Here is a 24,762-nt window from a genome sequence, read left to right as displayed (position 1 = left end):
CCCCCAATTTGGGAGGAAAGGGGGTGCGTCTTATAGTCCAAATGTAGCTTTACATTTACATTGGTGAATATATTATTTATGTTATTAAATATTTTACCACACTTGTTTTGCTTCAAAATTTTTTTCCTATTTTCCTTCTCTAAAACCTAGGTGTGTCTTACAGTCCAAAAAATATGGTATTCATTTCATAAGTATAACAACATATTTAGAGGTGTAGCATTAAGTGGTTTATAAAGTTAATATAAATATGATGTTACAACATTTAAATTTGAAACAAGTTTAGAGTCACAAAAACTGAAATTTTCTAGAGATTTCATAAATACCCTTAAGATAGCTTACTCCCAAAGGTAATCCCTTTTAGGGGTATCCAACCTTTTGGCATCTCTGGGCCACACTGGAAGAAGAGTTATCTTGGGCCACACATTAAATACATTGCAACATGTAATCACAAAAAATATCATGTTTTAACTAAATTTACGAGTTTGTGTTGGGCCACATTCATAGCCATCCTGAGCTATGGCTATGCATCCTATGGGCTACAGGCTGGACACCCCTGCCATAGTCAGTTCATTACTAAAGAAAGGAAAGTGAAATTGTTACAGTGCTGTTAACTACAAGATTTATTTGTATCTCTAGTTTTAACATGCACTTGTTTTTGTTTGGTTTTTAAATATAGTTTTAAGAAACTATATCACTTATGTAGGTTTTGTTACCAACACCACAGTAGCAAATGCAGAATTTTTTGTTATCACAAACTCCCTCATGTTACCACTTCATAGTCACATTCTTTCCCTGACCCTAGTCCTTGGCACCACAGCTGTCTCAGTATCTAATTTTGCCATTAATAGAATATTAAGAAGATGGAATCAATTAGCATGTGCCCTTTTGAGACTGGTTATTTGACCTTGTGAGACAAAGAAAATGCACACCTACTGGTCTGTGCCCCCAGTTGCTGGCACAGAGCTCCTGAAACTTACAAACTCTTAAGTGATAACAGTACTAGGAGTATTTATGTTCTGTCAAGTCTACTCTGGTTGGAATGTTCAGCTCCATCCCACACATCTAGAGCTGGGCAATGGGCTGGAAAGAGTTCATGATCAATCATGGCTACTTGAGGAAGCCTTCATAAAGATCCCAGTATGAGAGAGAGGGTCTAGAGAGCTTCAAGGTTGGTGAACATATCCAAGTATTGGTTGAATGATGCATCCTAACTTCATGGGGACAGGAACTCTGGACATTCTCAGACATCATGTTAGTATCTCTTCATCTAGCCGTTCATCTGTAACCTTTATGGTATCCTTTAGTAAAGTGCTAAATATAAGCACTGTGTTTTTCCTAAGTTCTGTGATGTGAGCCACTCTAATTGAACCAAAGGAGGCATTGTGGGAAACTCCATTTTAAGCCAAATAAGAAGTTGTGGGTAACCTGGAGATTTACCACATTTAATTGGCATCTGAAGTGGGGTGGAAGCTGATTGTAGCACTGCAACCTTAAGTTGTGACATATGACACTATTGTGTGAGAATTGAGCCAAATTGTAGAACACTTAGGTGATGTGGAGAATTTGTGGTGTGGGGAACTCCCCGCCTCCTTTTGGTGACCAGGAGTGTTGTGAGTGTGAAAGTAAAGGAAAAACCCAGGAGGAAGACTGGACTGTAGGTTTTGCCAAAACAAACCTCAAGTGAATTCAACATAAGATCTAGCCAGAAGCTCTCTAGGGTCTTCTGTCTGCATGCAGCCTAGGTGTCCCTGTCTAACAGCTCAATGACATGGTCAACTTTCTGTTCTGTCCAAACTGATGGATACAGTGCATCCCATGCTAAGTTGGACATGGATAGGTTTCCATTTCTAAAAACATGAGTAGTAACTCTGCATTTGTGACTATTTCTTGCAGAGAGGAAGGCACTGGGGAGTATATAAGAGAGATCTGTTCCGTCTTACCTGGCAGAGTCATAGCAACCATTATAAGCACTCCCATCAGAAACTTTGGGAAATGCTCTAGGAAGTTTTAGATCCTGTGCAAGGCCAGAACTAGAACTTCTAGAAATGATCCAGAGCTCTGGCCACATACTTCTCTTGGCCCTTTGGTGTCCATAGCAACAGTTAAGGAAGTACTTGGGCAGAGAGCACCAAATTGGAAGTAGTTTGGTATCCAGGTTCAGCCTTTGACAGCCCCCAGTGGAGTCTTCAGAGGCTCAAGGTCTTGTGAGCCTGAATCTATGTGGATCCCAAGTGAAGAGCCTATGGGCTGGGTAAAGCAGGAATGCTTGTGCATGTCCATATTTGGGGGCTTTACTTAGGTTCAGTTACTGAAGGGTCTGGGCATTATTAGTTTGGGGCTTTTGGTTAAGACTTAGTCTGAAGAGATGAATGACTAAAGATCTGATGATCATGGCTTAAGGTCTCTATGTCAACCCTCCTCAATTTAGTGATGGAAAAACTGTGGGAGCTTTGTACCAGTGAACTCTGCTTGTTGTCTACATTAGTGATTTAACCTAAATCAAGTTTTATTTTAATCAGGGAAAGGTGTCAATGGACAAGAGTTTCTGTGGTAAATTTCAGATTAAATTTGAAGTTGTTGTTTGAAGAATGCAGGATTTGTTTGGGTTTGCAAACATAGGACTCTGTAAGTTTTGAGACCCATATCCCAGACTTTGGGTATTTTGAAGCTCAGCTTTTGGATGTTGAGATTGGCTATTTGACTATAGCCAATTGGCTATTTGGACTTTCGGTCTTTCAAGTTCAAGTCCAAGTCCCTGCTCAAGGTTTCCCATTAAAAATTTGTGTCCTAGAAAATTTGAGATCTTGCTCTTTGACATGAGTCATCAGTGTGGCTGCAATAAACTCTTATAAAAAAATTCTTTCCTATCTCCATTCTTCTCAGTGTCCTCACAAATCAGAATAGTTTACCATGATCAATGGTGTATCTACAAGTAAATATGGGATTTTTTGTTCATCTAGGGCAAAGTTTATTCTTGGATATTTCCTTTCAGGCTTATTAGATACAAGTAAAAACAACCATTTTCCTAAATTCTACTCATTAATGAGAACATTTCATTAAAAAAATTTTAGACTACTTTTCTAAAACTTAAAATCATATGTATAAACATATAGTCAAAATATCTTCCAACATGGTTGTCGTTTTTTACATTGTCTCCAGTAAATTAAGAGTTCCTGTTACTCCACCTTATCATCAGCATTTCATCTTTTCTGCTTTTTTATTTCAGCCATTCTAATAGCTGAGTACATAGATCATATTGCAGTGCTAAATTGTATTTCCCTGATAGCAAATAATGTTGACCATCTTTTCATATGCTTATTTCCCATCTGCTTATCTTTAAAAGTGTCTGTTCAAGGTTTATGCTCATTGAAAAACTTGCTGAGTTGTAAGAATTCTATATTCTGGGACCAGTGTTTTATGAGATAAAAATGTGTTTGATGAATCTGTTGAGATTTTATTTATTTGGGTTTTATTTATTTATGCATGCCTGTGAACCTCTAAGTGTTGCAGCATCATTTGTTGGAATGTTTAATCTTTCAGCATTGAATACTCTTTGTACTTTTGTCAAATAGTTGAATGTATTTGATATATGTGGGTCTTTTTATGATATCTATTCTGTCCCATTTAACTATGTTTATCCTTTCAGAAATACTATCAATACCAATAATACACATTAGTTTAAAGTCTGTTGATGTAAGCCCTGTATGATGGTTCTTTTTGGTCAGAATAGTTTTTGCTATTTTTAATGTAGAAACCTGGCAGATACTATCTTTACCAGGAGATAAACATTGTTGATATTTCCTACCCCTAGTGATGAGAAACTTCATTAGGTGTGATGAAATGCTTCAATTCCAAGGTGTCTTTTCTTTTCTTTCTTTTTTTAAGATTTTATTTATTTATCTTTAGAGAGGGGAAGGGAAGGAGAGAGGGAGAGAAACATCAGTGTGTGGTTGCCTCTTGTGCACCCCACCCTCCCACTCCAGGGGACAGGGCCTGCAACCCAGGCATGTGCCCTAGACTGGGAATCAAACTGATGACCCTCTGGTTCTCAGGTGGGCACTCAGTCCACTGAGTAACACCAGCCAGGGCCCGAGGTGTCTTTTCCAAAATGTACTTGTTTAATGAGGAAAACTTATACCAACCCAAAAGATGGGTTAATGTACAAAATACCTGAATAGTACTCAAAATACTTGAGGATATAAAAGAGAAAAAGACTGAGAAACAGTCACAGAACAGAGAAAATTAAGGAAATGTGATGTCTAAATGCAATATTGTATTTTGGGTTGAATCTAGGAACAAAAAAAGGATGGTAGTGGAAAAACTTGTGAAATCCGAGAAGAATCTGTAGTTTGGTTCAAATATTATACCAATGTTAATTTGTCAGTTTCACAAATATGTATCATGGTGATACAAAATGTTCACAAAGTGGGAAGTTGAATTAAGGTATATGTGAATTTGTAATCGTACCTTGTAACATTTGTGTAAGTATAAAAATCCTCCACAATAAAACTTTATTAAAAGTAAGTCTATTATATGTCAATTATATCTCAACAAAACTGGTAAAAAGGTATAATTTTATTGTTTCTCATATACATATTTCCATAGTATAAAATATTTATGCACATCTATATGTAATTAATATGAAGTAGGTATAATGTCATGGGTGAACTAGTAGGATAGTAACTAAAGTCACATAGAAAATATGCACTAAAGTGGGATATATATTTAAAACATAAAATTCAATATGTTCAGTTTATATTATGATCCTTTTATTATCCAAATTCTTATTTTCATATTCCATGATATGTTGGTACCTTTTTTCTTGTATGTCCCAGACATCTCCAGTTACTTTTAATCCTAGGTTGTTTATAATGTTGCAATTGTACCTGATGCCTCTTAAAAAAATTCATACTCTCTAAATTTTGTACTTCATAATGGCAATTCATTTTAACAGCTTTCAGAGCATAATTTATATATAACATTTACATTGTAATTTTACAGCTTGTTGACATTTGGTATTTGGATTATGCTATCATCTCCACAAATTAGTTTTCAGAAAATGTTATGACCTCATACATAAAATAATTGGATGATTGCTTTGTTATTGTTGAGTTTTAGAGGTTCTTTATATACAACGTTTTGAATACAAGTCCTTCTTCAGATGTTTGATGTGGAAATATTTTCTCCCAATCTCTGGCTCCACTCTTCACTTTCGTAGATGTTGTGCTTAGGAATACAAACGCTTAAAAAATTAAGTCCAGTTTATTATTATTGTTGTTGTTGTTATTATTATTATTATTATTATTTTATGGCTCATCCTTCACTGTATTCTTTCAGGACTCTATGGCTAACTCAGGTTCAGGAACATTATCTCTTGTTTACTTCTCTCATATACTTGTTATAGCTCAATCTATGATCTATTTTAAGTTAATTTTTCTGTATGGTTGGAGTTAAGGGTCTCAATTTATTTTACTGCAAATGGATATGCAATTACCCCAGCATCTTTTGTTGAAAAGAATTATCTCATTGCCTTATCTTGGGACCTTGTTTAAAAAGCAATAGACCTTAATAGTGTTGGATTCTCAATTCTGGTTGTTCCTCTCTCGTTGGCTCGAGAACTTTTACTGACTTCATTTTCAGTGGCCTTTTACAAAGCCCCCATCCCAATGACAACTTCAGCTTGTCCCAGCCACTGTTTTGCCCTGGTCAATGATGGCCAGCCCCACACTTTATCATTTTCTAAATCTTTGTTCCTAAAAATCACTTCCTGCAAGAAATTTTCCACCAGAATCTTCCCGTCGATGTCCGTTTAACCGTTGTACGATCTTTTCACTTGGCAGGATTTCATTCTCTACTGCTATATCAACACCTGTGCTCCTGGCCGTTTTTGAAACTTAAAAAATTTTTTTTTGGTACAAACTGAAAAATAAAGGCTGCTCCCATGTGACTTTCTTGCTCAGTCCGCTGAACGATATAGATATATAGATCGCTCCGTATTTACCTCGAGAAGCTCGAATCTGAAAATAATACTCATTTTCCACACGAGTAAAATGCCAGGATAAGAGCTAATTTCAGGAGCTTCTCACCTTCCAGCTAATCCTGGCTGCCGGTGCCAGAGTCGAGCCTGTTCTCTGAGCCACAGTCAGACGTCCAACATGACGACCCCCAAGGTGGCCACGCGAAAAGGGTGCCGACCTGCTGCCTCGGAGGGGCATCCGGAAATTGCCCGCTTTTCTTCAAACGCTTCGGATTCTCGTCGGCCGCCGTAGGCCGACGATATATCTGGGCGACGTTTCAGTGGCAGAAGCAGTTTGCGGAAGTGTTAAGTTCAGACTCTCCTGCTGCCTGGAAAAAATCAGGTCAGCTTTCCCTAGTCCTTTGAAGTTTTTAGAAAGATTTTGTCTCCTGGGAGGTTTGCCTGTCCCAGAGTACGTGAAGCCACAGGGGCGCAGTGGTGTATTTGGACCCATGAAATTATCGGCGGGGACTGGTGGGAGGAGCGTCTAGGTATTGGGGAGCAACCAGGTGTGACACTCCTGTCTGTGGTTGGGGTACCTTTGGGATCGTCAGGAGATTAAGGGTCTGTAGAGATCGACGACTGTTTCCCGACTGTCATGGTCTTTTCGGGTCAATCTGTTTGTAACGGATGGAAGTGGCCTTTAGGATAATCGCGGTGGTGTCAGATTCAGGTTCGGAATTTAATTTGGGGCTCGGTGGTGTTGTGGCCAGTGTGGATGGTCATTACGTGAGGGTGTTTGGTGTATGTTTCGGAATAATAAGTGTGTGTGTGTGTGTGTGTGTGTGTGTGTGTGTGTGTGATCAGTGGCTTTCAGAGGAGGTTCCTGATCCTGAGGACGCCCAGGACCCCGGGCTGGTGTTGGGTTGAGGTTCTAACCTCAGCTGTTGGGACGTGACGGAATCCTTAGCATTCCGTAGCTTGAGTATATGGCAGTTTTTCCTACTGTTAATTAAGCTTGTATTGTTTACAATTTGGCTTGTTATGGATAATGATGCTGTGAACATTTTTGTTCATGTGTTCTGGTTCAGATGTGCCTTTATTTTGGAGTGGGGGATTGATCTTAGGTATAAACCTCAGAGGAGGTAGTAGAGCCCAGGGCAAGTAATTAGAGACCCTACTGTTTTCCAGCCTCTTATCCAAGGGTTGGTAAACTGCAGTGGAGAGACTAATCCAGCCACGCCCTTCAGTCACTCATTGTCTTGCTGCTTTCTCTCTGCAAAGGCAGAACTGAGTCTTTGTGACCCTGACCTATGGCCCTCAAAGCCAAAAATATATATCTGTACCTGTGCAGAAAATGTTTACCAACACCTGCTCTCACCTCTTCATATGTAGCAGTGGACACTTTGCTTACTTGCCTGACATACATTCACACTTTCTTCTTTACTGATAAAATCTCTATTTCATTTAATATCCATTCCTCTGACAAGGTGACATATATGTCAGTGTGTTAGTAAGCCCTGGTCCATCTTAGTCAATAGTTATTCCAGTTCCCTTCGCTAGTGACTAGTGATTGGTTTACCATGAAATGAGATTAGTTACGTGGTGCTTGCAGTTTTAGCCAGCTACAAAAGTAGAAATCTGCTTAGTGGTTTCTGGAGAACATTTTCTCTTTTAAATGAGTAATTCCTTGAATCTCTTTTTCCATGTTGATGTAACATTGTCAGAATGTAACCTTAATTTTTTGTCTTACTTTCCAATGTTTAGAGTTTATTCTTATCTCAAAGCATTGGCTCAACTCTCCAAGTGGGGTCATAGTGGACATCTGCGCCCTGTCGCCTACTCAGAAAATTCACTTGCTAGTGTCTGGAGTTAACAGTTTCTATGAGGGAAGGATCATAAAATTATGACTCATTCAGGATTTCAAATTGAATGACATGAAATTGTTTATGATGCTTTTCAAGGCAAGAAAAAGTCTATTTAATGTGATTTGTCTCCCATTAATTCCTTGTAGACTTTGCCCAATTTTTCTTTGCTATGTCTCACTACAACTACATATATTTTATTGGTGTTTTTAAGAAACAAGCTTTTGGCATTGTTGAGCTCTTTCATTGACTTGTTAATTAAAAGATCTACCACTTAATATAAAAGCAATATTTACATATATATGTACTGTTCACATTTGTAATATATACAAATATACATGTATGTACCATGTGTATAAAATACATTTTGCACATATATAAAATATGATAGCCACTGTGTGTGTAACGCGGACACCAGCCTGCTGTGTCCTCGGCGTTATGAATGAGACAAAATAACTTTACATGGACTACCAAGTCCTGTGGAGGAAAAGGGCTGGCACGACTTCTCTCTCAAGGGAAGAGCAAGCCTCAGAGTGCCTAGGCCACTCTCTCAAGAGGAGAGCGCCCCAACCCTTGCCTTGACAAGCTGTTTTTGGATTCAGTTTGCAGAGGAATACAGGGTGTATACATAAAGCTCATTAATCATTATCAGGCAGTAAGGATCAAACAATAGATAACATACAAAGAACTCTGAGGGGCTATTTTGAGTCAGGGTCAGATAGTTAAATGGCCATAAAACTTTGGGGAACAAACTCACTTCCTGCTTGGACCCTTATCATTTAATAGAGAGCATTCTAAACAAAGCAGGTTTCACAGGATACTCTTTCCTAGGCCTGATCACCCTAGGGAACCCGCCCTTTCCAGCACAGGGCTGTACCCACCACTGGCATTCTTCCAGGCTTAAGTAAGGCAGGGGAAGTAAGGCAGACAAGAGATTAGGAGACTTCTTGAAGACAGAATGAGGACTCTGGCTATGTCAAAGCCAGGGGCGAGGGTACATCACCCCTTTTCTGTAGTCCCCAAGTCCTCTGGGGGCCCCGGTGATCATGCCTGTCTTGGGTCATCCCTCCCTTGAGGAATCTTACTGGTCATTGGCTAAATGATCAAGCATTGGAGGGCAGGCAGGGTGAAGTAAAAGAGGCAGAGGCGGAGCCCCTGCCAGGGAGATAAGCTTTGTCTCCTTAGTGCTTATGGTCCAAAGGTCACTCACTTAGCCTTAGCCATGGGGGGGATGCAGGAAGGGGGAGGGTTACAGTTCCTGAAACCAGGCAGGGCAGTTCCCAACATGTGTGTGTATACACACACACACAGTTGTTACCCAGGTGAAGAAGCAGAACACACTGCTAGCACCCCAGGGATATTCCATGAGCCCCACACTAATTATATTACATCCTCACACCTAAAGTAATTACCACCCACTCTTTATCCCAAGCACTTTAATGCTTTTCTTTATAGTTTTATCATATAATTAATTATTCCTAATATTTATAGTTTATTTAGTTGTACCTAATTTTAACTGTATCAAACAATCATATATCATGCAGTTTTTTTATGTGAGTCTTCTTTAGCTGAATACACAGGTATATATATATTTTCACTCTGTAACAAGGGTCAGGTAGTTCTATAATGTTTACACAGTAATTATTTTAGGAGTTGCAAACCACAGAATGTCTCTGACATATTAGTCACAAAAAAGATAGGTTTTTTTGGGGTATGTTTCATTTTGTTTTTTACTATTCTTTAAAAAGCTTAGAAGTTCTCCCTTCCTGGAGCATGCCTGTGGCTTTTCCTTCCCCATCCTCCACTCTGTCTCCCCAGGGATGTTACCCTTGCCTTTCTCTTCCCAAAGCTCCAAGGGCCCTCCTTTTGCTTCTGTAACTTGTTTCCTGAGCCTATGCAGCCCAGCTGGCTCACTTCTGCTACCTCTGTAACTTTTTTTAATAACTTTGAAATAAACTTTGTCTTATAACTTGAAAAATATATAAACAATAAAAAAGTTTAAAGCATTCTTAGCTTGCAAGCTGGGCCAAGGTTGTATTTTCCCTACAGTATGCTGTTGTTTGAGTGTATGGCACTTTTGCCTACTGTTAATTGACCTTATATTGTTTGCAGTCTGGATTATTAGCAATATTGCTGCCATGAAAATTCTTGTACATTTCTTCTGGTTCAAAGGTGCCCTTATTTATGTTTTTTGGGGGGAGTATATAGCTTTGATGTATACCTCCGAGTGAAAATGCTGTGTCTTAGGATGTGTGTGAATTCAGTCTAAACTGAAATTGATGCCAAAAGATGATGCCAAAATGTTTTACAGTGTTTGTACCCCTTATATTTATTCCAGCCAAATGGATTGTAATTAGGTTTTTAGTGTCCTCTATGAGACCTGTTTAAAAGATCTTTTCATAACTTAACACATTGAAAAATTGTTTCCTATCTTAAAGAAAAATATTTTTCTCTATGTTAAAGAGGCATCAATGTGCCTCTCCCATTGAAATTGAGAGTTGTCGCACAAAATGATTTTTGTGTACATTCTCGGGTGTGATTCAGTCTTCTCCCCATACCCCACTTCCAGCATGGGTATCTGATTGTCTCAGAACCGTTTTTTTGAAAAGACATCCTTACCCTCTTCTCTGCAGAGCTTCTTGTGCCATCATGTCTTTATCTATGCCTGAATCTGTTCATAGGCATTTTATTTTGTTCCTTTGGCTGATTTGTCTATTATGCTAATACATGTAGTACTGTCACAGCTAAAGTAACCTTCAGCCTTCATAACTGATACAGCAAGTGTTTCAACTTTTTTAAAAAAGTTATGTAGCTATCAAGGATTTTGGATCTATGTATACATTTTGGAGACATGACATGTTTAAAATGCTGGGTATTCTGAGTCATCTTCATAGTCTATCTTTTCATTTCTTTCTGTTAAAATTTCTCTCTATATTTCTTGCTACTTTATGAAATATTTTTGATATTCTTTAAAATGATAGTTTGTAAGTTTTATTGTATTTGTTGAGGGCCTACTTGTCTGTCAATTACTGAGGGAGGTATGTTGAAATTTTTTCTTGTTTGTTGTTGTTGTTGTTGTTGTTTGGTCCACTTCTATTGTATGTATTTCAAGGCTGTATTGCTAGGTGCCTAGGAATTGAAAACTTTATAAAGTGTTAAATCGAACCTTTTATTAGTGTATGTTGTTTCTCTTTCTCTGTAGTAAATTTTTGGTTTTCTGGTTCATTTGTCCGAGGATATAATTACATGAGATTACTTGTGGTGACCCTTTTCATGATATATCTTTTTCTGATTATTAAAAAAAAGATTTTATGTACTTATTTTTAAAGAGAGGGGAAGGGAGGGAGAAAGAGAGGAAGAGAAACATCAATAGGTGGTTGCCCCTCATGCACCCCCTACTGGGGGCCTGGCCTGCAACCCAGGCATGTGCCCTGACTCGGAATTGAACTGGCAACCCTTTGATTTCCAGGCTGGCACTCAGTCCACTGAGTCACACCAGTCAGGGCTTTTTCTGATCTTTTATTTTAAGCTTTCCATGCCATTATGTTTTACATATGTCACCTGTAATAGCATGTTGTTTGGTTTTAAATTTTAATTGAGTGTGACAGTTTTGAGGCATTTGTATTTAATGTAATTAACTGGACTCCTTGTTGTGCTTACACTTATAGGTATGTTTTGTTTTATTTGTCTTAACCTGTTAAAAAGATTTAAATTATTTTTTATTTTAGAGAGAGAGAGAAAGAAACATCGATTTCTTATTCCACTTATTTATACATTCATTGGTTGCTTCTTGTATGAGCCCTGACCTGAGATTGAACCTGCAAGCTTGGTGTGTTGGGACGATGCTCTAACCAGCTGAGGTACACAGCCAGGGCACTATGTTTTCTGTTAATACAGTCATCTAAGTGCATTGTACTTGCCCCAGTTATTCTTTTTTATTTTTATTTTCTGCATTGTTTTGATGATTTTTGAAAATTATATTTTCCCCACCCATGCTAAAGTACATAACATCAAAATTATGTACCTTAAGATGACTGTTAGATTTCATTCTGACACGACAGACTACATACATCCTAGAACTTTGTTATCTTGTGTTAAATAGAACTTTTACACTCTTTTCTTATAGTGCAGTAATTCTACAGCACTTCATTTACTACCTTCTAATTTATTTATAATATTGCATGTTTTTGTATATATTTAAAACCTCCTAAGATATTATCACTACTGCTTATGAGACAGTGCTGATGACTTGCCCAGTGCATTGGTTCCCCCCTGAAATGTGTGCAGTCATGAGGTGTAGAGAAACATTTGAAGAAACCCCTGAGAACACTTGGTTTAAAGGAATACAGATCCTTTCTTTCCATAAGGTCTGCTTTGTACAAGTGATTTTACTGAGACTCAGCTGCTCCTGGTGCGGAGGTGGATGTCCTTTTTCAGGTCTCCTTTGACTGTCACACCATGTAAACTCCACAAGATACAGGAGTTCCTCTAAAACAGTTAGAACCCAAGATGTTATTGGCCAGGAGAATGAATACTTCAGGGACACCATATGAAGGGATACTAATGATATTGTGATCACTGTGTGAGAGTCAGGGTCAGGAGCACTGTAGCATCTGGACCCAGAGGAAATGTACCACCCATTGAATTTTCTCCTCAATCCACAGGTCCTGACTCCCCAGGAGCAATCATGTAAAGCAGGAGGAACTTGCAGGGTTGGGTGTCAGCATGTCTGGGAACACACCTGACTGAAGACAGATTTCTGAGCAGAAATTTAGAGCAGACCCAGAACACACAAAGACAAAGCCTGCCTTTGCCACCTTTTACAGAGAACAGAAGAAAATGTTCCAGGCTCAGGTGACTTTGGTTTGCTTTATCTTTTCCTTTCTTCATTAATGGATTTGTAGAGGTTTATAAAGAACACATCTCTATTAATCTGAAACTATACATATTTGTTTCTCAAATATGTGAATGTGGTGTTTCTAGGTTAATGAGAACATTTAACTTCCCATTATAGAAACTTCTAATTGTATGAATGCGTGAGTGACTGAATGAACAAGTACAAAATACAGGGTGGGCCAAAATTAGGTTTACTCTTGTGAGTACGCTAAACACAGAGTTTTTATTCTTGTGTTGTTATTTATTAATTATTGTGTTTTTTTATGTGAACAATTGTAAACCTAATCTTGCCTCTCCCTGTATTTCACTGCACATGTGATTATCGAACTGTGTATCAAAATAAAACCCCACTTGCTATATAGCTGCCGCCTATAAAGTGAAAATGAACAGAAAAACTAACATCTCTTCCATTTCATCTAAAGCACATCACACCATTGAACAGCACGGTGCTGTTACAGGAATCCCTGACATTTCATGATGTGGCCGTGGACTTCACCTTAGAGGAGTGGCAGCTCCTGGACTCCAATCAGAAGGACCTGTACAGGGACGTGATGTTGGAGAACTACAGCAACCTGGTGTCAGTGGGTGAGGACAGCTCCCCAGTGTTACTCAGATGGTGCCCTCTTAGTGGCTTTTTTTCCCCTCGGGTGCTTAACTCTCCAGAATAACTGCAGTTCTCTGAAATGGTAGAATCTGAGACCTTTCTTTTGCCCCTCACAAGAGGGTATAATGTCCCCTTTTGGAGAGAAAGCTGTTAATGTTAACAGATGCAAAGCGGTTCATTTTCTGAAATGTAACATTCTTCCTTCTTGACAGACATCAGCCCAGTTCAGTATGTCTAAGTCTTCTGTTATTTTTCACAAGCAGGGTATCAAGCCAGCAAACCAGACACACTCTCCAGGTTGGAACGAGGGGAAGAACCGAGGGCAGTACAGGATGAAATGCACCATGTGGTCTGCCCAGGTGAGGGGGTGAGAACAAGCAAGGTGGGAGGCCGGGAAGTCACATTCTAGTCAGAGACAGTGTCAGAGCTGTGACAGTGAATGAGGAAACTCAAACCACCCTCCATGTGTGAGAACCCTTTTTGTTTATAGAAGTTTAAAGGAAACCATACCTCATTTTTCTCTCCTGGGCTCTGACCCCTGTCCTAGGATTCTCAGATCTTCCTCTTCTTTGTCCACAGTCACAGTGTCTGTGCCTGTGTTACCACTTCTCTTGCTGTGAAACTCCACTTTCTAGGCCTCTCTGGAAAGACAGAACTTTGAATTCCTCACTTTTTTTTTACTACAGGGCCTTCATGCCCTGTTTGGAAATAGTGATTTCCCTCCATAGCATCCAGCCTCCTCTTCAGTGCTGTGATAATGTGGTTTGTATGGTACATTTATGTTGTTCTTTATCCCCCTCCCCACAAGGTTCCTCATACTCAGTTCTCTCCACTTTTAAACTTTTCCTCTCTTCCCACAAATTAACCTTTTTGTGTTCTGTGAAATAAGCTCCCAAATTGACTTCTCCCTCATCATTGTCTAATGTACACTTTCTTCCTGTGTATTTTGCTCATCGTCATGGCAGCTGGCTTCTGACTTCCCATTTTGAGTGTGAGAGCAGAGAACAAGAATCACCTTCCCTGCATCCTTTCTTAAATTCAGTTTCTCTCTGCGCTCTTGAGGTGTAAAGTTCTGTTTGTCTTGGCATCAGCTGGGGTGTTCCCTACATGCTGAGCTCTCCCTAAAGTTCTCTACTGTTCCATTTGATGAACAAGAAAATATCTTAACTGATACATGATTTTCAGCCCAAACTAGGTAATGACTTATGTCCAGTTCAAATTAATCACTTCCTAGTTTTCCCAATTCAGATTTTCTTTTTCTTAGATGTTATTACTGCATTTATTTTCCTAAATATGTTGTTTGTTCATCATATTTTTAATTGGTTTTACTTGGATTTAATTCACATAGTGTACAGTTTGATACAGCTGCCCTGACTGGTGTGACTCAGTGGATTGAGTGCCGACCCAAAAACTAAAAGGTTGCCAGTTTGATTCTCAGTCAGGGCACATGCCTGGATTGCAGCATATCAGTGTTTTTCTCCCTCACTTCCCCCTCTCTAAAAATAAATAAATGAAACCTTAAAAAATAAAATAAATATATAGTTAATTGGTTTTTAATATATTCAAATACTTGGTGATGATTATCTGCACAACCAATTTTGGAACATTTTATATGTACATGTACTGTTGTGGCCTTGATTCCTGTACTTTGCAATAAGTTTGGAAATTGGAAAGGCTAAGTCCTCCAACTCTGTTCTTCTCTTTGAAGATGATTTTGACTTCTGATCCTTCAATTTCCATTTGAATTTTAGAATCAGCTTGTACATTTCTGCAAAAAAAAACCCAGCCAGGATTTTGATAATATTATTTTGAATCTGTCTCTCATCTGGGTAGTAATGTCATCTTCAGCATATTCTACGTCCTAATCAGGGTAATTGGTTGTTTTTTCTATCTAATTCAGTCCTTAATTTCTTCCCACATCCTTTTGTAAGTTTCAGAGTAAAAGTTTTACACTTTATTTCTTTATATTTGTTCCTATGTATTATATATATTTTTATTATATAGCAAATGGAATTGTTTTCTTAATCATAGTTTCTGATTATTTATTTCTAGAACATAAAAATAAAATTGATTAGTTTTCCATTGTATTCTGATGACAGTCCCGGGTAACCAAGTTTCCTATCATGAAATTCCACTTTTTCTTTCAGTGATCTACATGACATGTTATTATATTGATTAGAAAGTTTCTGTCTACTTTCTAAACACTCTTTCTGTGTTCCATACCTGTGATTCCTTCCTGCAATTGAGATGATCACTTTATTTCTTTAAAGCTTCATTTTGACAGTGTAGTATTTTTGAAGCTCACAACAGTACAAAAAAATTGAAAAAAATAGACCTGGTTTCTACTCTTGATATTTTTTCATTCTGAGAAGTACTATATAATCAATAATAAACATATACCTTAGGGTAAAATTGCTGTAAGGAAAATTGAAGCAGCCAACAGAACAGTGGCTGTTTGTTCCTGAACTGTGCTTTCAGGAGTGGGAATGGCCCGTTGATAATGTGCCTCTGAGCACATAGTGAGGGATGTGAGTCAGCTCCCTAGAGTTTTCCAAATGTGAGACTATGGGAAGTTGAAAGAGCTGAATCTGGAATGTGTTTGAAGAACTTCTAGTACACGTGTCTAGATAGACTGTAATGAGCAAAAGGGAAAATGACTGGAGATGAGGGCAGTGTGTGGCTGGTGGAGTTCTGACATATAGGTAACACGTTGCTTATCAAGACCATTTAAGCCTATGCTTTCTTTCCAAAGGAGCTGAGAAACCAGTGGGGAGTTTTGTGTGAAATAATGTCATTATTTAACTCATTTTAAAAGTGGACCACTTTGCTTACAATGTAGAAGATAGACATTATCAGGGAGGGGCATGTGCTGTTATACTCAGGGTTATAATACATGACAGTATAACAATACAGATTAAAATTATCAAAGATAAAAGGTGGGTAGGAAGAAAATTCAGGAGTGACATGAAAAATGCTAAATCGCTCGACCTAATCCTGTGAGCCTTTGAAAGTGTCTAAAGTTAAGAGACAAAAAGCAGAAATAGCAGAGGTGCTCTCCTGTCAGCCTTAAACAAACTACCATGTTGTAGAGAGGACCACCTATCAGGAAACAGCGTGCTGACTGTGGGAGTTGAGGGCCTCAGTCCCACAAACACAGGAACTGAGTTCCACTCACAACCAGTGAGCTTGGATGAGTCCCCCCAGTGCCCAGTGAGACCACAGCCCTGGCTGATTTCATTCAGTCTTGAGTCCCTGAGGAAAGGACCCAGTTAGGCTCTTCTTGGACTCCTTATCCCTGGAAACGGATAATATGTGCTTATTGACTTAGAAAAATTGGGGTTGCCATGGCTGGTGTGGCTCAGTGGAGTGAGCACCAGCCTGTGGACTGAAAGGCTGGCAGTTCCATTCCCAGTCAGGGCACATGCCTGGGTTGCAGACTAGGTCCTCAGTTGTGGATTGTGCGAGAGGCAACCAGTCAGTTATTTCTCTCTTTCTCTTTCTCCCTCTCTTCCCCTCTCTCTAAAAATAAATAAAAATAAATTTTTAGGGAAATTGCTGAATTTTGCCAGTAATGATGTTTGCCAACATGTGTAAAGGATTTCCAACTGGGGAAGCTTACCCAGCTGGTGTCTCTAGCCCCCTAAAGTCACAAGGTTGCAGTGCTCTCCCAAGCCTCAGGAACACAAAAACAGGCCACAAATCACATCATTCATATAAACTATCTGGCATGGCCTACGACCTCAGACATAAAGAGACACTTCTATCAGGCAGGATATTCCCAGGAATCAGAGGTCATCTTCCAGTAATCAGTCAGGGCACCTCCTGTCTTGGAATGTGCAGGGATGGTGTGACCTTCTGCATAGTTAATTGAGTTAACGCTTTACTGCATGTTATCCATTCTCCTCTATGTGGGAACATAGGACAGTATGTTCTAGCCTCTGCATTGGTTGTGATCTTGATTATAGTTTTTGTCTACATTTGAGATTGGTGCTTTGGGTAAGTTAGATTGCTGCAGAATGATGAAGAATGGCAAGTTTTTGGAATATGAAAACCCTCAATAGTCTGTTATACTTCTCTGGAAATCAGATGCTGAGGATCCACATCCTTATTCACCATGGATTTGTTCAGTACACCTGAGTTTCCACATGTGCACCTGATCACAATACTCAGTGTTTGCTTTTCTTCCAAGGGCTTACTGACTTCCAAAACTCTACACGTGCCTGCATGATGGTATTCACACTATTTTCAGATAAAATCTATTTTAAGATATCTATATTAAGCCCTGGCTGATGTGGCTCAGTGAATTGAGTGCCAGTCTGAAAACCAAAGGGTTGCCAGTTTGATTCCCAGTCAGGGCACATGCATGGGTTACGGGCCAGGTCCCCAGTAGGGGGCATGGGAGAGGCAACCACACATTGATGTTTCTCTCCCTCTCTCCTCTCCTTCCCCTCTCTCTAAAAATAAACTAAATAAAATCTTTTTTAAAAAGATGTCTGTATTCAACCAGTTTCTTTATATTTATATTTGAATAAGTAAATTATCACCTTAAACTTTGTTTCACAATACACTCTAGATTTTCCCCTTACTGTGGACTTCAGTAATATTCCTCATTTCCTTAACAGGCATTCCACGTGCCTAGTGGCTCAAGCCACATTGTTCCTGGAGTAATACTGAGTCCTCACTCTCATTAACCTCTTCCTGCCTCTGCCACTGAGCCTATTAGTGAACTTTGTCTTGTTTTTAAATACATAGTGGAGTAAAAGTAGGTTTACAATTGTGAGTACATGAAACATGGAGTTTATTCTTTTATTATTATTTATTATTGTATCATTTTCCATATAAACAACTGTAAATCTACTCTTCTCCATCCCATACATCCTGATTCCCTCCACCTCTTACATTCCATTGTTCATTTAACCATGTTTCACGGGCTGCAATTGCCTTTATTACTTTGCTTCAGGTGTATATACGTAAAATTATTAAACCTGGTTGTCTCACAAATTTACTCAGTTCTGACACTATCTACATAGAAATAGTGTCAGACCCTGAATGTTAGGAGTTCAGTCCTATAAGATTGCCCCCACTTCAGATGTCAATCACAAGTCCAAATTGGCACCATTGTGCTTCTGACCAACTGGCTGTAAATTAGAGGTTCTCATGACCTCCTCCTTGGACTCAGTTAGTTTGCTAGGTATCTCACAGAACTCTTCCTTATGTTTATTACTTTATTATAAAGGCATCCTTATGTTTATTAGTTTATTATAAAGGATATAGAATAGGTATATAGGGCATGATCTGCAGGGTTCCTTAATACAGGAGCTTCTGCCCCATGGAACTGTGGTGAACCACCCATGGGACACATCATGTGATCACTAACCCAGGAGCTGACCAGATGTGGTTAAAAGTTTTTATAGAGTATTAATCTCTAGGCCTTTCCTCATTTTCCAGAGGTCAGTGAGTGTGGCTGAAAGTCCAGTCTTTTAATTAATTGGTGTTTCTAGTGACTAGCTCCTTCCCGAATCTATGTAGGATCCCTGTGCTAAGTCACCTCCTTACCATAAAATTGGCTGTTACTGTAAGGTGTTTTTAAAAAAATTTTATTTAGATAGAGGAGAAGGTAAGGAGAAAGAGAGGGAGAGAAACATCAATGTGTGAGAGAACCATTGATTGGTTGCCTCTTCCTTGCTCCCAGCTGGGGACCTGACCCACAAGCCAGGCATGTACTCTGACAGGGAATGAAGCTGGCGACCTTTCAGTTTGCAGGCCAGTGCTCAATCCACTGAGCTATACCAGCCAGGGCTGTTATTGTAAGGTTTTGTTGTTACTGTTGTTTTAGAACAAATAATACTTACATCATTTAGGAAATTGCAAAGGTTTTACAAGCTCAGTGTCAAGAACTATGGACAAAGACCAAATATATTTCTTAGAGTTATTTCACATGAAGTCTTTAAAAAAAAAACAGTTTTGTTCCAAACTAGGATTATGAGATATTACAGAATGATTCACTGTCCTCTTCTTTCCTAGAACTCAGGAAAGTTGATGATCCTCTGCAGTGTCACTTGCAAAGTCGAAGCATTCAAAAGAGTGTGGAACCATGCCTTGAACATAATATATTTGCAAATATTGTTAATCAGAGCGAAGGTCATTTTCGATTAAAGCAAAATCATGATATGTTTGAGATATGTGAAAAACCTTTAAAATCAAATTTAAGTTTTGAAAACCTGAACAGAAACTGTAACTTAAGGAAGTCTGTTGAGTTGAATGGAGGTGGGATATCCATTCTGCATGCTAACCATGAGCAATTTTACACTGAAATGACATTGCACATCAGTTCCAAACCCATCAATAATAAGTCCCAGGTCATTCAGCAACAGAGAACTCTCAACAAGGAGAAAGCCTATATATGCATTCAATGTGGGAAAGGCTTCATCAAGGTATCTGAGCTCACTGATCATCAGAGAGTTCATACTAGAGAGAAAGCTCATGGGTGCAGTCTGTGTGGCAAAGTCTTCTCCAGAAAGTCCAGACTTACTGAACATCAGAGAATTCATACGGGACTGAAGCAGTATGAATGCACTGAATGTAACAAAACCTTCTTCAAGACATCACAGTTCAATGTACATTGGAAAACTCACATGAAAGAGAAACTTTATAACTGTAGTGAATGTGGGAAAGCATTCATAAAAAAGTCTCGGCTCATTTATCATCAGCGAACTCATACAGGAGAGAAACCGCATGGATGCAGTTTATGTGGGAAGACCTTTTCTACAAAGTTTAGTCTCACTACCCATCAGAAAACTCATACGGGAGAGAAACCTTATGTTTGCAGTGAATGTGGAAAGGGCTTCATTGAGAAAAGTCGTCTTCTTGCACATCATCGAACTCATACAGGAGAGAAACCCCATGGATGCAGTCTATGTGGGAAGACCTTTTCTAAAAAGTTTAATCTCACTGCACATCAAAGAATTCATACAGGAGAGAAACCGTTTTTATGCAGTGAATGTGGGAAAGGCTTCTCAATGAAACATTGCCTTATTGGACACCAGCGAACTCACACTGGAGAGAAGCCCTATGTATGTAGTGTTTGTGGAAAAGGCTTCACGATGAAACGTGATCTCACTGTACATCACCGAAGTCATACTTCAGAGAAACCATATATGTGCAATGAATGTGGGAAAGGCTTCACTGTGAAGAGTCGTCTAGTTGTACATCAGCGAATGCACACAGGTGAGAAACCCTATGTGTGCAGGGAATGTGGAAAAGGCTTCCCAGTGAAAATGCAGTTGATTGTACATGAACGGACTCATACAGGAGAGAAACCTTATATATGTAGTGAATGCTGGAAAGGTTTCACAGCTAAGTGCAATCTCATCAGACATCAGCTAAAACATACAGGAGAGAAGCCCTATGTATGTGGTGTGTGTGGAGAAGGCTTCGTGGTGAAGACTGATCTCACTTTACATCAGCAATCTCATATGTAAGAGAAACCATGTATGTGCAGTGAATGTGAGAGGCTTCCCCATGAAGAGTCATCTCAGTGTACAGTGGCCCACTCATATGGGAAAGAAACCTTATATATGCAAGGAATATGACAAAAGCTTAATTGAGAAAAAGCATGATTATTGTACATCTGTGAATTTCTATGGAGAGAAATTGTATATAAGCAATGAACGTGGAAAGGGCTTCACCAGGAAGAGTACTTTAGTTGTACATCAGTAAGCTCATACTGCAGAGAAGTTGTACAAATGCAATGAATGTGAAGGCTTTAGGAAGAAAATGTGTCTCATACAACATCAGAGATTTCTCTCAGGAAACACTTTCTTTGTATGTTCTCAATGTGGAAAATTCTCATTGATCAGAATTGACTTTATTAAATATCAGAGAGACCCTGTGAAGGTAACACACATGGGAAAGTCTTCACTACAAAGATAGGAATCAAACATCAAACAAAGCATACATGAAAGAGACCCTATAGTGGAAAAGCTTTTGCCCACTTGCCAATTCTTGGTAAACATGAAAATTCATAGGTACTTGCTTTGGGGAAAGCCTGTTGCTAGTTGTAGGCCCTCAAGATAATAGTATGCAATGAAGAATAACCATGCAGAAAAGAGAAAAAAAGTAAGTTAATGTAAAGAATGTGGTACTGTCTTTATTGATCAGTCACTGTATTTTGCTGTGTATAATGTGCACCCACATTTTTGTGCATGTTATACGCAGGCTTATTATACCCATTATAGTACCCATGGTATGTAATCATTATACCCATTTATGATGTGCATCCTGTTTTCCTTCAAAATTTTGGACAAAAAAATGTGCATTATACAGCAAAAATGGTACATTATATTTCATACCCCCAAAATTTGCAGAACAACTCAAATACAATCAGCTTGGTGCAAATATTTTAGGGCATTATATGTCTAAACAGTGTATACTGAGATAAATCCTATATGTGTGACAAACTGGGAAACTATTAGTGTATGTACACCCTCTCATGTGATCAGAGATCATGAATAAATGAATCAATGAATATTTCTAATTGTGAGAAAGCATCTGGCCAAAACTAAGACCTCAGGAGATGTCAGTTCACACTAGAGAAATTCTTTCCTTTGGCAGTGAATATGGCATGGTTTGCAGTAATTTATGTTGCCTCATTATTTGCCAGGAAGTCTATGCAGAAATAACTCATTAGCACATTCAATTTGGTGGTCTTTAGCAAAACCTCAGATCATTTAATGAACAAAAGAACCCTTGAATGAAAGCATTCTGTTCTAAGCCCAAACAGATAATGCACCTCAGAAGCACCTGGAACAGGATACCTTCAGTCATATTTCTACCATTGCCATTCATTAATTTTATGTTTTAAACAGTGATAGTTACTCTTATCACGTATTAAATTTTAATTTATACAACACAGGAGTGGTCTATGCCTATTTCATTATGTGATTCTACATCTTTTTACCTCTAAGTTTATATGTTTTACAATCCTTGTAGTACTTGAAAATAAAACAATATATTCATTTCATTAGTATAACAACATGTATGAATGTATTTAGTCTGTTAAGTAGTAACAAGTGGTTTATTAAATGTTTTTATAACTTTTAATTTTAAAGTAAGTTTAGAATTACAAAAACAAAATTTTTAGAAAATTTTAAAATGCCCTTCAGGTAGCTACTCCCAAATGAAAAACTTTACATAGTCACAGTTCATACCAAAGAGAGGAAAGTGAAATTGTTGCAGTGCTGTTTACAGGATTTATTTGTATCTCCAGTTTTAACATGCACTCTTTATTTTTTATTTTTTTTTTAGAGAGAGGGCAAGGGAGAGAAACATCGATGTCAGTGAGAAATGTTGATTGGTTGCCTCTCATATGCATCCTGACCAGGAACCAAATCCATAACCTAGACATGTATCCTGATCATGAATCGAACCAGTGATATTTTATTTTGTGGGATGAGGCACAAGCATCTGAGCCACATTGGTCAGGAGACACTCATTTTTGTTTGGTTTTTATATGTAGTTTTAAGAAATACCACATATGTAGGTTCTTGTAAACAACACCGTATTAGAAATTCAGAATTTTTTGTTATCACAAACCCTCAAGCTATTCACCATCACATATTTTCACTGACCCTAACCCTTGCCATCACATGTCTCTTGGTATCGGTAATATTATCATTTATAGAATAATAAATCTCATTTATGTTCCTTTTGAGATTGACTATTTGACCTTGTGAGATGTAGAAAATACATACACACTGGTCTCTGTCCCCAGCTTCTGGCACAGAGCTCCTGAAACTCTTGTAAATTTCTAAGAGAGAACAGCATTGGGAGCATCTTTTGTTCTGTCAAGGTGACTGGTTGGAATGTTCATCTCCACCCCACACGTCTGGAGATGGGTGAGGGGCTAGAAATAGAGTTGATGATTAACCATGCCTGTTTGAGGAAACCTCCATAAACGTACCAATAGAAAGTGGGTTCAGAGAGCTTCAGTGGGTAAACACGTCCAAGTCTGGGGAGAGTGATGCACCCCAGCTTCATGGGAACAGAAGCTCCTGTGCCTGGGACCCTCACAGACCTCGCACCCTATCTCTTCATCTGGCTGTTATCTCTAACCTTTATGATGAGCATTTTATTCAGATGTGTATTAGCTATCACTAAATTTATAGAAAATGTCTGATCACATGTTCTGCCTAATCCTATGAATTTTAACAATTTAAGAAAAGTGAAACAAAGGTGCATGTTGGAATTTTATTTTGTGGCTTTTTTTGTTTTATGCAATAAATTTTTTATTTTGGAATAATATGTTCTAATATTTTTTAAATTTCTAATGCTATGCACAAGGTAATGGACCCTTAATTTTAGCCCACACTATTAACATTTTCTATCACTTTCAGAAGTCCAGACATTTAATAATAGAATTAAGTCCTTTGTAGTGTTCTCCCACTTTCCAGGTCTGCCATCATGGGGATACTTTGGTTGGAATAACACTCCAGGGAGACCAGATGGCATCAGGATGAAAAGATATTTGGAATCCCAGGCTCAGTGCAGAGTGAAATAAGAGAGCATTGATCAGACCCCCGTGGCCTGGGTCAGGCACCCTGGATTTAAATCCCAGATTTGCAAATTTTACTGGGAGTCACAGGGAAAAGACCCCCTCCCTCTAGTCTGGGCTTTTTTCCCCCTGTAAAATGGGTACAAGGTATGTCTCAGTTTCTGAGCTGTTGGAGGAGGACAGTACTATGGTGCCCATTTGTGGTGCAGTGGCTGTGTCTCCAGCTTGCCTGAGCTGTGGCAACTCCCACTTCCACATGCAGAGTCATTCTCAGGCCAGGTACCTCTCACCCAATGCCAATAAGCACCTTATTTGGGGAAGTATATTTGATTAAGAAATAGGGCTTTTAAAAAGGAAGGCAGCAGGAAGGAAGGTACTGTAGGCACTGAAGTCTCAGGGTGGAGTTCCCACCAGGGAACATCTAGGTGACTCACTAGAACTCCCAGAATCTCAGTTGGCTAATTGTGACATGCATACTGCTGATGTTGGCACTTACTTTGCCTTCTTGAGGATTAATAGAAGTAAGAAACTGAATGCTCATTGCCAGGATTTTGTAGTTTGCTTTTTAAGCATTTTCCTCTTTTAATACAACCTGGAGAGTGGAAACTAATAACAAATTGCTGGGAACATCCAGAATTAGAGAAATTAAGTAGGTTCTCCAAGTTTACATGGCAGATAATTTGTCAGGTTCAAAAGCTGGATTCCAACTTGGGATTCTGACTCCAGAGCCAGGGACAATCTGTACAATGTATCTGAAGCCCTCGCTGGGGCAGGTACACTGTGAGGCCCAGGGAGGCCCAGCTGAAGCTGCTTTACCATGGTGCAATTTTCATGATTTTTCTCTTTTCCCCCTAACATCTCAGAGCACTCACCCTCTTCCCCCAGTGTT

At 38.8% G+C, this 24,762-nt stretch overlaps 1 protein-coding gene across 1 annotated transcript; it reads left to right on the top strand.

Annotated features, from left to right (window-relative positions):
• The first annotated feature begins 6,556 nt into the window (after positions 1-6,556).
• On the top strand, positions 6,557-23,621 carry ZNF615 (zinc finger protein 615). The gene is given in 7 exon segments (XM_045847287.1): positions 6,557-6,689; positions 12,486-12,675; positions 13,140-13,302; positions 13,585-13,680; positions 19,346-20,828; positions 20,830-21,203; positions 21,206-23,621. Coding segments are annotated over 6 exon segments (2,274 nt in total). The 5' UTR covers positions 6,557-6,689; positions 12,486-12,660; the 3' UTR covers positions 21,349-23,621.
• The last annotated feature ends 1,141 nt before the right edge of the window (positions 23,622-24,762 follow it).

This window comes from Phyllostomus hastatus, unplaced genomic scaffold, assembly GCF_019186645.2.
Source record: "Phyllostomus hastatus isolate PE091 unplaced genomic scaffold, TTU_PhHast_1.1 phas_contig_549, whole genome shotgun sequence".
Classification (NCBI taxonomy): Eukaryota; Metazoa; Chordata; class Mammalia; order Chiroptera; family Phyllostomidae; genus Phyllostomus; species Phyllostomus hastatus.
Note: the sequence above shows the minus strand (reverse complement) of the source record. Positions and strands in the feature narration are given on the sequence as shown.